Source organism: Bacillus rossius, chromosome 8, assembly GCF_032445375.1.
Source record: "Bacillus rossius redtenbacheri isolate Brsri chromosome 8, Brsri_v3, whole genome shotgun sequence".
Lineage (NCBI taxonomy): Eukaryota > Metazoa > Arthropoda > Insecta > Phasmatodea > Bacillidae > Bacillus > Bacillus rossius.
The window spans coordinates 37,206,555-37,221,473 of NC_086336.1; the positions used below are offsets into that span (position 1 = coordinate 37,206,555).

The 14,919-nt window shown below is 38.5% G+C and overlaps 1 protein-coding gene across 1 annotated transcript in view; it reads right to left on the minus strand.

Moving 5' to 3' along the window:
- LOC134535358 (rho GTPase-activating protein 100F) overlaps positions 1–14,919 on the minus strand; it is a 92,498-nt gene that overhangs the window by 46,773 nt on the left and 30,806 nt on the right. Inside the window, exons 2-3 of the mRNA XM_063374429.1 lie at positions 8,619–8,753; positions 3,075–3,257 (exon numbers count right to left, since the gene is read on the minus strand). Of these exons, the coding sequence (XP_063230499.1) occupies positions 3,075–3,257; positions 8,619–8,753 (318 nt within the window). The remainder of the gene's footprint in view (positions 1–3,074; positions 3,258–8,618; positions 8,754–14,919) is intronic.

Below are 14,919 nucleotides of genomic sequence, written 5' to 3' on the forward strand. Positions count from 1 at the left end.
GAATAATGGAACGGCTCTGATAAAAGCGAAAAAGATTGGAAAAAATACTAAACCCTCGCTTGGACCTGATTTTTGACAGGGAATTTTATTAAAATACTGCCCATCTTGTTAAAATTAATCAAACAGTTACTACTATAACGCTTTCCTTTGGATTTGTGAACTTAGGTTGGCTGGTCCTTTATCACAGTTGGCAGCACTGTATGTTTTACATTTCCATTCCATGCGACTTCTGTTCCACTCAGGAAATTACTTCTACCAAATGCAGTGTACTAAGACCTAAGATGTTATACATCAATTATTATAAATCAAGACATGTGTATGTAAAAAACATATTACTATTAACACTGGCACACTGACATGCGGGTCTACAGAGCTAGCCGTAAGGCAACACGGCTTCTCACACAGTTGAAACTGCAGGTTCTGTAACAGCTCTCCTTGCATCACCCCAAATAACATACAGTTTCTCTTATTGGCCCAATTCTTTTCCCTAACTTCGAAGGGATATGCACCCCCTGTCCCCACTCCCCAATTCTGTCGGAGCCATTGCCCCTGGTGCTGCTTCCCTGATTCACACATGCCTAAGGCTTGGCTCGACCCGCCAATGGGGGCTTACACAAGGGGGGAAGTAGGGGGGAGACATTCCCACTGACAATTTGAAAGAAATTGAGAGCAAACAGCAATAAAAGTGGTTCTATCCCTCCCCCCCCCAAAAAAAAAATGAAATTCTGCGCCCACTCATGCCTGCAATGTCGGATATTTTTCTTGTTCCAGATATTTTTAAAGGAATACTTTGAAAATTTGAAGTTAAGAATGTGATCGTCGCATAGGTGTGTAAGCACAGAAAATTAACTACCTACTAGTGAATGACTAATGCAGTTAGTCAGGAAAAATATTTTATTATGAATATTTGGCTGACTCTTTACAAACATACATGTAGATTATATCTAGCACAATTTACAGTTAAAAGTAATTTCAAAGCTTACATAAGAAAATTCCATAGTAATTGCAAACTCCAAAATGTAGGACGAAACGGAGCTATAAATGAACATCTTTGAGAGCCCTGCTTATAAAAGGTACTCTAAACATCCAGTTAATACTCTTTCTTTGTCTCTTAACTTCTGCTTTATAGGTTAACTGTAAATCCAAACCATTTTTCAGACATTCTAACTGAATTATAGTAATTGGGATTGGATGCATAGAATTAAAACAGCTCAAGAGCAAAAAAATTAATTTAGGCTTATTGTGTAGTTTTTTTAATTACTATAATTAATAAATTCCATTCTGGTGATATAAAATGATAATGCACTGACTAGTTGTTAGAGATCATTTTTTTTGTTGAAAATCATTCACTCTACGAGTAAACTGATTTTAAATTTAAATTATGTATATTTTAATTGGCTTTAAAACTTAATGTTTTATTCATATGCACAAAGTAGTTTCTTAGCCTTGTTAGTGCACCACTGTACACTCTTTTCTCACTCTGCCCCAACCATCTTATGTATGAGCTGCACATAGTCTGGCTCACAAGCAATTCACACACTGACATTACAAATTGTTGACATATAATCAAAGATAGGCTTTAATAAGTACATGTGCTCGTATAGTTGACATTGAAGTGCAGGTCAGAATTCCTACTAAGGATGCGAGTAATCATCATTAATGCTTAAGTTACGGGTTGGTCTTACTTGCTATAGTGGTCATTTCATGTTTTGTGTCTGTGCTTTATTTTAAGAGATTTTCCTGTTAATTTATCACTATAGATCCTTTGCATTTGTAGATTGTTCACAAATTTTGTCATCAGAACTTTAATAAACAATTTTTTTTAGATGTAAAATGTAACTCACATGATTATAATAATGAAAATTTTTGTGACTTTTTACTGCTAATAGGGAATAAAAATGGAAGTCGACACGTAGTTTCCCGCCTGAGGCAGGGTCTACATGGCTGGAACGGGGCTGACACTCACAGGAATTGGCTGCCCTTCAAGGAGGGACAAACCTGTCGTTCCGGCCAGCCTGGAGAGTGCGTGAGGTGAGATGAAATGGGGAATGTAGCAGCGACTTAATAAATTGGTGGGGGAAACAGGAACACCCAGAGAAAACCCACAGGCAACATCAAAGCTTGCCACTTTTCGCACCTTCGAAAATCTGGTTTTGACCCCTCCGGGAATCAAACCCTGGTCTCTTTGATGGGAGGCGAGTGTTCTGACCACACGACCACCAGTAATACTTAAAAAAAAATATTTTATGGGAAAAATTTGTAAGGAAACATAAAATGCAAGAAAGCTTTCGTGACAAATTTACAGAAAAATACCTTAAAAAATAGTAATAACAACAATATGAAGTAACCAACATGGCATATAATACAGAGCCTTAATGTATCATACAGTGTAATTTTTTTTGAGTACGTGCATTCTCTTAACACGCTAAAAACCAGTAGGGAGCTTTTTAGAAAGCTGTTCCATTACTATAAATGAAGTAATCACGTAAAGTAACACTCTTTTCACGATAAGGTGAGACTTTTTTTTAACAGATGCTGCGGCATTCACTCAGACTTTGGTCCAGGGTATCAGGAGCTCCTGTTTGAGTGTCAAGATTCCTTTTAATGCTCAAATTTACAAAAATTACAAAAACTGTTGTTAAAAGAATTCATTGGAAACATTACAAATAATGTGATACACAAAAATCACTTTAAGAGTTATGGCTAGAGTAACATTTACAGTCTTTAAGGTTTTTTTTTTTATTTTTTTTTTTTAAAAAGAATTGTGGGGCTTAAAAAGTTTTTACATTAAATAATAGGGAGAGGGCTGGACAAAATGATTTGCCCTGGGGCCCTGGATTTCTCTTGAAGGCCCTGCATTTGTCAGCTGAATAATCATCAGGAATTATGAATCAGGCTATATGAATGTTTTTTTGTTTATTACACTACAGTATTAAACCATCGATGTCTGAATGTCCGTGGAAGAACGTGCTGAAGGAAACTGTCACCTCACCTGGAGCAGAGCGTAACGGGACGACGGCGGGAGGCATGCCGGGGGGGGGAGGGGGGGGGGGGGAGAGAGCGAGCAGTCTCACCTGCATGGCCAGGAACCTCTTGGCAGCGTCCGCCGCGGCCCGGCCCAGGTGCCGGGGGTCCAGGAACCGCACCACCATCTCCCCTCGCCGCTCCACGGCCTCCAGGGCCGCCGCCGTCGTCGCGTCGTGGTCATTCTCTACCGTCTCAATTTGCCGGAAGATCTCCGTCGAGATCCCGCTCACCTTCGGGAGCAGGGGCAGGTACCACCACCAGTCAGTGCCACTACAATACTCACCACTAACCAACTACAATATCTCAATCCGAGGCATTGCACACACTTAATGTATTGGGCCAAGATTATACTGTGAATTCCGATAAAGCCGAAATAACACCAAAAAGCATCTCAATGCACCATATAACACCTAAATGCATCGTAAGGCAATAAAAAAAATCATAAAATTAATCAGCATATGTAATTAGAACTCAACTCAGATTTTTAAAAAAATATGTTATGTTTTAATATATTAAATTCAATGAATGTAAATTATTTAGCACGGAGTTAGTGCCAAAATTTATGTATTAAATAGAATCGAATTTTTTTTGCTTTTTTTTTATAATGGAACTGTTATTAGTAACTAATTTAATAAGACATTGGAACATTTTACTAACGGGCATAAACTTGCTGATTTATTTTTATTATTGTTCCCAGCAGTTAGATTTCCTTATTACAAATCATTATATTAAAAATGTGTATTATGTCTCAGTCAAATTGACACTGTTTTGATGAAGTAAGTATCAAGTATTATTGAAATGTAAGTGACATATTTTTTAAAAAAAATTTGTCCCATCTATATAAAAAACAGAATTTGTAAAAAAATAAAAACAACAGTTTTAAAAATAAACGTTCTTTAAAAAGAAAACCATAAAAACTTGTCTCTATTAATGAATTAACTAATAGTAACATGACACAGTTGTTCTTGAAAATTGGCTTTTGTATTCTCATCATTAGTGTTACTTTATAAACATAAATTCCTACTTGTGTAGTTGGACATAGCAAAGAGATAGCAAAGAGAATGAAGGTACCTAAGCTCAGTTATTGCTCCTTTCCTTCCAATATCAAGTCATGACTATATCTTCATCATGCTCAATGCAATTTAACGCATGAGTAAAATATGTTAGAATTGCCTGCAGTGAGTACGTATCCGGCTGATTACACTAAAAATCTTCCGCGATGTCAATGAGGAACAAGCCACAAAGTTTCTTGCAACTGGCAACACTGATTACTGATTAGGTAACAGTTATTGGTATCTGTGATGATGGATTCACCCGTCGCCTGAGAGAGAGATAGATTCACTAGGGTGTTCTAAGCAAGGTGATGCTGCGATGACTCTGGTAAAAGGACGGCACTACATCCACAAGAACTCTGGAATCAAACATTCCTCGACACAGCTGGGAATTAAGTCCAGGACCTTCGCCTCACCAGCCACTAGATTGCACTGATAGGTCTGTGGCAACCTCTTTAAAAATGAGGAGAAAATATTTTGTTAATGCAGCCTCAATTAACTTTTTCAAATAATATTTTTCAAATAATATTTTAAAAATTTTCGGTATTGAAAAACCAACATCAACACTCTTATCTTCTTTCAGAGTTCAAGATGCATGTGCAGTGGACTAGGTGTGATTGTTCAGTTGACTGCTATGCGATGCATGCCCTTAAATTTTTTTATTTACAGCCTGGCGGTGGTGGTGGCGGTGACGAGCGAACACAGGGGCAAGGAAGTCTCCTGGCCCGGAGCGCGCGAGATGGGTGTGTGCACGGCGCGGGAGGGTGGAAGGAGAGAAGAGAGCGTGGGAAGTAGCCGGGTCAAGAGCGTGCTCCGGAGAGTGATCAAGTGTACATTAGAGAGGCCTCGAGTGGCGAGGGAGGCGAGAGGAGGGATTATTTGACAAGATGGAGGGCCTTTGTGTTAATGTTGCCCTGCCTGCCGGGGCTGGGGGCACGACGTGATTGCTTCCGGAGCCGTCTTGCAGCCCGTCAGAGAACTAGCAGTCAAGCCATGCTATATTTTCCAAGCCAGAGTTATATACTACAGTCTTGATTCATATTTTAAAAAAATACATGTATTTTGTTTGTCCACTTTTTTATACACATTTTAAGTTTGAAAAATAAAATTCTAAATCTGAGATAGGACATTTGCACGCCCTTTGCTACTGGATAAAATAATTTTAACCTTGTAGGTAATTTCTGCCAGAAGTAATACATACCTACACGTTCTATACGTTGTTGGAAACTTAAAATTTAAACAGCAGCAATAATTAAAACTACCGCAAAGAATCCACCATTTTTGTTGACTACAGGTCACAGTAAAAAAGTATTTATAGTGCAATAAAATACTGCAAAACTATGTAGCAATTATGTTAAAAAGAATCGACTTTCCTTTACGATTTATCTGATACCACCAAAACCTTTACACTGACTAACATATTTGCTAATAAATAAAAAAATAAAAAAACACACAATACTTGATACTTGATTTGTTTCTAAATGTGATGTAGTTGGTCTCAAACCTTTTTTTCCTGCTTGTAGCAGATTTAATACTATTTTAAAATTACCTGGAAATAATTTGTAACAGACTACACATTCATTGTAGAAATCTGGGCAGTAAAACGTATTTCTGAAATTGAGGGGCAGTATGCAATCATAACTGATTCAGTGTTTGTTTATTTTCATGTAAAAAGTTAAATAAAGTTACAGGCATAAAATATAAGTAGGTATATTTTTTAATGTTTAATGTTTTGATAATTCAAAAATATTTTGCTTGGATATTATTCTAAATAATTTCATGATTGTAAGTTCAAGAATGGTTATCATACAATTATTTTTAGTAAAAAAATTTCTTTTGATGCATAAACATGTGTGCTTATTCATGTTCTCAAGTTTATAATAATTTACATATTTTTATTTTATTCTCATTTTATAGAAGTTATATACCTACTCAAGAACATGTTTTTTTTTCTTTTTTCTCTAACCACAGAAACTATCTTTTGTAATTTACAAGTAAATATCACTTTATTTAAATTGGTGTGTGCTGTCATGATCATCTAGTCAGCTTACAGCTATGTTCTACTTTGTTTTCGCCATTAGTGTAAACTATACGAAACCATAATGCACCATGCATAGTCAGTAGTCACATTGCCACATGATCAACCCTTGCACACTACAGGCAATGACGTTATAACTAGGGTAGGATGACCACTGTCACGTTGTCATTACCGTCTCGACTTGCTTGGCTAATCTCGTCGATTAGCACAATCCTAACGGCCCTGTCACACTTTCAGAGTTTTGTCTCCAACTATATTTGATGAGGTGGAGAGTGGAAAATGGCTTCCAATTTTCTCAGTAAAATAAAGTTGGACAGATAACCTCAAATATGTGTTAATAATGTCACACTATAAAAATTTATTTTTGGTATGAGCTACATCAAACTTTTCAATTTTTATCTCATTTTAAAATTTAAATAATGCATCACAGTGCTGGATGCAATTTTTGAACATGTTATGGTATTTGAGTTTCTTAAAATTTTAAAATATCTTTACATTTAAGTCACATTTATCTCATTTCATAGTAAAATAATTTTTTTTTTAAATTATAGATAGGTACATAATTTGGTTTTTGCAGACATTATTCTGTATTTGACATTTATACTAACATTATTTTAGTTATTTAACCTTTACATCTTATTTAACCACCCATGTGTTCTACAACATTTTAAAGATTTGTTGTGATGGAAACAGACATCATTTTCATTTTCAATAGCACAATTTTAATTGGCAGATTGCATCCAACCTATAACATTTTTTAGAACCCGTCCTACATGCAAAATATTTTATGGAAATGGAAGTTATCAAATTATCAAAAAATATGGCTGTACTAGTGACATTTTCAATGACGTCATAGCCCTTCAACTTTATTTGATAAAATCTATTGGAAGGTGTCGGAAGTGTCAGTTTGACAGTGTGACAGGGCTTTAATGCCATCTTAATGCAGCCAGTGTATTTGCTGCAATTGCCATGCACTCCGCTTCATTAAACACTGATTTTCCGTCGATCGGCAAATCTTCCTCATTTACGCACATTACAACCAATTGCGCACCATTTTGAGCTGAATAAGAAAGCTGTGCAAACCCCAGTTTAGTCTGTGTTATATTAATGCAACAATTTCCCCACTTAGTTTTGGATGAAAATGTGCGGTCAGATAAACGTCCGCCAAACATCTTCGACTGCAACTCCCTGTCGTCTGCGGCCACAGCGACTACGAAACACGATCGTTAAAATCAACCCAACTACGAGAAACCCTTGAACTTTTCCTTCATAACATTCAGGTTGGTATTTCATTACATTTTTACAGAACACACCAAGTATAACCCAACAGTTTTACAGAGAGAAAGAATCCAGAGTGTATTAACTTTGATCAAACTTTCCCGACAGTTAAAAACCACTTTCTACAACTTTAATGTCTACAATATAAGGTATGTTTGAAAACCAATTTCTTGCAGTTAGATAGTTTTATCTCGACTCTGGTAAAGGTTTAAAGCCATCTGGTTGCCTCTTGTTTCCATTATTATGTATTAGACTGCCAAAATCATTACATGACCAAGGGCAAATTGTGAGTGTGTCATCTCACAAAAGAAGTTTATAGTTACCAACCCTTGTGTTTGATGTGGCAGCAGTCCCTAAAAAAAATTGACTTTTAATAATTTAACTTACGTGTCCAATTTTCTATTTTGATACCATTTTAAGGCAGTTATTATGTGTCGACTGTATTGAGCAGCAGTAAAATACCATTAGTCAGTAGTAAGAAAACTATGCTTAAGATTAAAGTTTTAAATTATTTAAAAAATGAAATTGTTCTGTTGATTTTGGTTGCAATTTTAGTGCTAAGCCAAATTCAGTGAAGAATTATTTGCAGAAGTTTTTTTGACGTGACAACGTCTAATAAATCAATGAACGCCGGCTGCACGCACGAAAAATGATGACTCATTGTCCCGTTACGCACATTGTCCCATTACGCTCATTGTACGCTTGCGCCGCATCTATCTCTCTTCCACTCGATTGGAACAAGCATCGATTTGACATTTTTCGAGGCACATTAAACTTGAAACACTCCCATTCGTTTCCTACTTTTCCTATCATCGTCCTATCCTTAACAGAATAACACAGATTGGAAGAAGTTAAATAGCAAACATGTGTAAAAGTTATAGTTAAAATAATCTCTTCGTTAAAGTAATAAACATATTTGAATTAATGAGTGCAAATAAAAGTAAATTTATCAATTAAATTGTAGATTTCATTTCACTCCTTTGTATCCATACAAAATACTGATAATTCAATAAAAATGATTCAATTTTATTCATAAAAGTATGCAATCATTTCATCAATGCTTTGTTATGACGTTGTCACGTTAAACTATAGTCCTGTAACCGACTTTACAGACAACCAATTTTTTTTAACAAAGGAACTGGTGCAGATGCTGCAGAAGTTGAAAGCGAAAGAATGCTTGAGCCTGCCCGGAAGGCAGACGGAGGAGGCTCGCCGCGACCTACCTTCCTGAAGTCTCCTTGCACGACCATGGGCGGCGGCTCCTTGGGCCGCACCCCCGCCGACGTGCCGGCGCCCAGCCCCTGCGACACCTGCCGCCGGGGACTGGTGGCCAGGTCCGCCCCGCCTTCCCGTCCTTCCTGCGGAGCAAGCGACAGCCCTCCGTCGGCCGGCCGTGAACCCTCCCTCGCAGCCGAGCATTCCACTTCAGCTCCCAGCGAGGCCAAACACAGCAAGTAGGAATGAGCTGCTGGGTTTCCTCCGGGTACTTTAATCCCCTTTCCACCAAAGGAATCTGTCAATTTTCCATTGTCCATCTTATCAACCCTTATTGTTTCTAATGGCATTGATGTTGATGATGATGAGACATTAATGCCAGGAGCACAGGGGCGTAGCCAGGGGGGGGAGGGGTTTTAGGGGTTCAAACCCCCCCCCCCCTCCCTTAGCCCCAAATCTTGAAATAATTTCTAATTCATCACTCAAACAAATTTCATATTAAAATTAAAAAATTTTTTTACCATTACAATATTTAAATTTAAGTACCGAAAACTGCTAAAATAGCACTATTTTACACCTTAAAATCCAAATTTTCCCGGGGGAGGACCCCCGGACCCCCTGCTTTAATACGGTGGTGGGGGGCCATGCTTCTTAACACCTCCCATACACAAATCCTGGCTACGCCACTGCAGGAGCATACGCAGAATTTCATTTGGGGAGGGGGGAGGGAGCTGATAGAAACACAGATGAATATTTCCCATCCCCCCCCCCCCCCCCCCGGCCCAAATCCTCCTTTCAGCGTATACATTTTTTTTTACATGAAACACAGTATGTATGTCAATCAATTGGTTATAATCTGACTACAGGTAAGCCGGGTTAGAATCCCGATTTCGGTTTTCCTCAACTTTCAGATTTGTGTTGCATGTTTTTATCTCTGATGACCTCACTGAAGATCCTGGCATGCAGCTCAATAAAAGGATAACAATAAAAGGATAACTATAACATGCAATTACTATGGAATGATATACATAGGTACTTAATAATGAATAGGTACTTAATAATTACTCACTTCAAATTAGCTACATAATATTACAATTTAGTTCTTGATTAACTTGGTAACCAAAATTCTAAAAATCTCAAGGTCCTTTCCCCTCCCCTCCCCTCCCCTGTGTTTTAATATCATATGAGGTATTGCCAGCAGGATTTCATTTTTTGGAAGGGAAGAGGGGGGATAGAACTTCAAATCAAGTAAACTATTAATTACTAAGGAACACAAATCACACAAATATAGCCAGAGGATTTCCCTGGAGAAAATTAGGATTTTGAAGTGCTAAATAATTATACCCAAACATTTTTCATACCTAAATTTTTGATACACATAATGGTGAGAATTGTAATATTTTATTTTCAAAGAACTGTCAATAACTGTCAATGATAAAAATAAATTATGACGCAGAATCTGCAGTGCTACACACGGCCCGCTGTTTGCTTTCAATTTATTTCCTTTTGTTGGTGGCAAGGGCGGATTTAGAATGAGGCTCAGGGAGGGGCCAAATTAATTTTTATAATAAATTTTAGTATATTAATAATTGTTATACCGAACAGAAAGTTTAGAATGGTCTTAATTATCTTGCTGCTCTATTTAAGTGGGTTGGATGTTGAATAATAATTTTGTTGTTATTATTTAGTAGTGTGTAGGCCTATTTGATTTCCGGTTCAAAAACATCCTATTATTTATAGCTCTGCAGTAAAATAATACTTTAGTAATTTTGTAAAGCTATGATTAGGAAAATCAGAAATTATTCAGGGTTCAGAGGGGAGCTATGCTGCTAAGGCCCCCCCTCTGTATCCGCCAATGGTTGGTGGGAATGATGTTAGATTGTTTAGGATTTCAGTGTGGTTGGGGGGGTGGTTATCTCCACCCCTTCTCTCCCTTGCATATGACCGTGATTGCCAGTGCTCTAGCAACAAATTCTTCACGCAGTTATTCACTTGCAATCTCAAGCAATGCATTCAAAACTGGTCTCATGGCCAGCAGGTCCTGATTTCAGGGAGCTAGCGCTCTGGGCAGATAATCTTTAGCCGCCCCCTTTTCTTTTTCCAGATCCCTCCAAACAGTATGTAATTTTACAAATTCAAGATTAGTTACTGTTTTAAAACAGCACATTATTCAACTAAAAACTAACACTTTTCAAAGACAGAGGCTGTTTGTCTTTTTTATTATTAAAAATTTAATAAATGGTTTGTTGCATTTTAAATACTGTAATAAAACATGAGCTACAGAATACTGTATAACGATTTTTAAAATCTATTCCTAAAGTATTTGACTTAAGGCCTAATAATTTTAAGAGCATTGAAACTTTTAATATAAACTAATATTTCTTCTTGAAATTTATTTTTGAAAATCAAATCATAAATTTACGTTAGAAAACTTATTTTGCCTGTCCCACAAATTGTTTTGTCGCATCTAAAATCCTCCCGCTGCTCAAAAACTAGCACCTAGGCTGCTTGGTTGGTCTGATGGCGAGTGTTGTGGGCTCAGTTCCAACACCCTGGCTCGACTTAAATCCATGAACATCGAGTTGGGACCCAAGTGATTTGAAGCCCGCAGTAATAACATTGGTCTTATTGCCTTCAGTCATGTGCGATGAAGAACAGTACCGTACCTACTTTTTTTTAAATCTCAAATTCAAGCACATTAAACTGTCAATAAGAAATCTGACGACATTATTTTCCATAAATAACTGTAACAATCGTCCATAATCTTTATTGTGGCTAGGTTACGTAGACCTGTATTCATGCATTTCATAGTAATTTTCTGTAGCAGTTATGGTTTTGTTTGACACTATTCTAGTATCTTGATATTTTAGGGCATGGTTTTGTTTTCTGATGGGAATGAGCTCAACACTTAAAACCATTATAGAATTCATATCAATACCAATAAATACAAATGATTAGGTTTGCAGACTTAAATCAGCCAAACTTCCTTAACGAAAAACATAATTTACTTTCTGCTTTATTTTGTGTATCCTGGTGCCTGGATTTAGGTTACTAGTAGCGTTACCGAGAATTTTATTCAAGAGGGGTCCAACCATCCTTACAAATGTCATAACTTCAAAGATTTCATAATCTGTAAGCAATTAGGTGCAATAACATTGTGTGTTGGAAGGATTCAAATTGCACAAATTTTTGTGAAAATGTTTTTGGTGCTTAAAGGTAATTTATAATTTCCATTAATTTCCACAAGCTAATACTTGGGTCTCTAAGGATTAAACAACATATCTGTGCAGAATTTCACTTACTTCACATGTTACGTTTAAAAATACGTACCTATTTTTTGTTCCAGGTGTCATATGAATTTTCATTTCATCGACCAAGTGAAGTGAGGTCTCTATAAAAACTAGAGTGATCAGTGTTTGTATGTATGTATTTTGTATGTGCCAGTAACTTTTGAACCGTTGATTGGTTTTTCATAAAATTTGTTAGCTAGGCAGGTATGGTGAGTGGAATTTGTAGTTTTGTGTATTAGCAAAAATGGTTAAAGGGTTTATGATATATTTAATAAATACAAATGTAGCTTTCAAAATCAAACACATTTCTTTAATTTCTGGCTTGGAATCCAAAGAGGATGCTGCACGCTTCGAATTGAACTAAAGAAAAAAACAAGCAGTAAAATGTAACTGAATTTATCTACACTTCTGTATTCATAGCATTAACTTTTAAACAATTATCACAATTATATATGTTATGTATTATTTAGTTGTTATGTTGTCAATCATATTGCCAATATTAGTAGTTAGAAATGGGGTTTAAATTTACAATGTCACCAAAAATGGAACAACGCAAGATCTCAGTAAGGGGCGAACTACTAGTTATTTATTCATTGATCTTATCTTCGGGTTGGAGCTGAGTCCTTTGGATGCCCCTCTTGCTATGCCACTGTAAACAGCTATTCTATGAAGAATGCATTTTCAGTACCTACCTACGAAACAAGTAATTATTCTACCAAGTTTTAGGAATGATTTCCTGTGTCGAGTCAAAGCAATACGTAGGGTACATTCTCTGGAATTCACAACTTTTGATCCTATTCCATTTGCAAACCAAAAGACTGCATCGATTAAACAGGCAGACATTGTTGCCACTACACTACAATGGAGTTTCAGTACAGTTGGGTCCGGTTTGGCGGAGGGGGGGGGAGACCGAAGGAGGAAGGAAAGCATTGTGCTCCGGTTAAGGGGCCGTGGCGTAAATCCCCACCAGCGTAGTGAGCAAATCGGATCGCAGACCCACCAGAAGGGATGTGCTTGGTTTGAGCCTTCCAGCCCTTGAGCGAGGGGAAAATAAGGTGTGGTTGTGGCGGCGGTGGCTAAAGGGGTAGTTCTGGAGGGCGGCGACGCCATAAATCACTTAAGTTCTCCGGGAAGGGGAAGGGGGGCAGACCGCCCCAACCCTCCCTCGACCCTTTCCCACACCAATTCCCTCCTGGGTTAGCTCCCTTCCAGCCACGACACGCAAGCAGACATTAATACACACGTGCTGCCGAATGTTGCTAAGGGGGGGGGGGGTAGGGTTAGCCCCCTCCTTCCTGGGACATTACGAAAATATTTAATACTATCCCTCTCTGTGGAAAATTATCCCTCCAGATTTTTTTTAAGACTAATAAAGGGAAATTTTTTTGAAAAACTTTATGCAAAACTGGGAAATTTTCAAGGCCGAGGTCATCCAATATGGCGGTCATGACGTCATCCAATATGGTGACCGTGACATCCAATATAGCGGTCGGCTCAGGCCGGGCGCACGGGCTCCACAAGCGCGGGGGGCGCTAAGGGCGACACTGGCCGGCGCATCACACGCCTCTTCGCCTCTACGCGCCAGGCACCGAGCTGGCGTGCTGTCTTCTCTATAGGAACTTTGAGCAGTGACCTTTTAATTTTATGCTGGAATACTAAAGATACCTACAAAACTGTGTGTATAATTTTTCATACCTAAAACCGTTCGCGAGAACACTCGTTTTGGCCTATTTCACTGACAAAACCATGGAACGAAACTTGTATAGACAAGTGCAATGGCTCTTAAATTCTATTATCAATCGGATGTTTATAATAAATCTGGAACGGTTTGTAAATGGCACTGGCACCCGGACACACATACGGCATGCAGAGCTCCAGAAATTAACCACGAGATTTGAAAACCACTCAAGATATCCGAGTTGGGTCTGTTTACGATAAGCATTCAAGAATTATTTGAAGGCCGATAAGTAGTTTTGTTTCAAGATCAAGTTTTTAAACTGTATTTTTAGAAGAGTTAAAATTGCTAAAAGGCGTGTTTTCATTGTAATGAAACGGCCGGTAAATATTATTGAAAGCACTCTAAGGACATATTCATTTCTCCGCCATGTAATGTTACGGTCACCGCCAGTAGCGGATCCAGAGGGGTTGGGGGGGGGGGGCTGAGGGGCTCAAGCCCCCTCCAAAAGCATCTGGGTCCACTATTGTTTTAGTGTTTGCCTTGATAAAGCCTAGCCTCAGCTGGGTCAAGCCCCTCCCAAACCAAAATCCTGGATCCACCACTGGTCACCGCTCAAATCTCACAGCTGTCCCATGCAAGACTGCGCGCCAGCTCAGAGGCGACACCGCGCTAGAAGCACCAGCTAGCGTCGCGCTTGTCATCCCGCCTCGCCGACACAGACACGCCCCTGGCTAGTCGGGCCCGTAACCCTGCGCTCGAATCCCCAGAATTATGCTTCTTCTGTTCTCATCTCCCCTCCCCGTCCCTTTCGGACAGGCCGCTGCGCTTGAAACATCTGCGTGCCCCGGCGGTTATAGGTTCCGGGCTGCCCTCTCAGGGACAGTACTGTAGGGGCCGCGGACCTCCGGAAAACACCCCCGAACCCGGCCAGTAGCGCGAGCAAGTAGCGCGGGCAAGTAGCGCAGGTCTGTAGTGCGGGCAAGTAGCGCGGACAGGCGACCAACCGGCGATAAATACCTCCGGCACGACGCCACACTGAAAATAATTTTCTGTACTTTTGAAAAAGATTCCCGTGGAAATCAGTTTCCAAGAAATTGTTTTTAACTGTACAAGAAAGATATTGTAAGTTTGTAAAACACAAATAGATTTAAAACTCGTGTTTTATTACGGTAGTTATAACAACCATGCAAAACTGCATCAACCATGTATTAAAAGGTTTTAAAAACCTTAGTATTTAGCTGCATAATGTACTGTTTTAAAACTGATGGTAAATAAGATTGAATTTGTAGAATTTTATTATGTTTGAGAGTAACTGTCTAGAGCGCCAGCTGTCTGGAATCG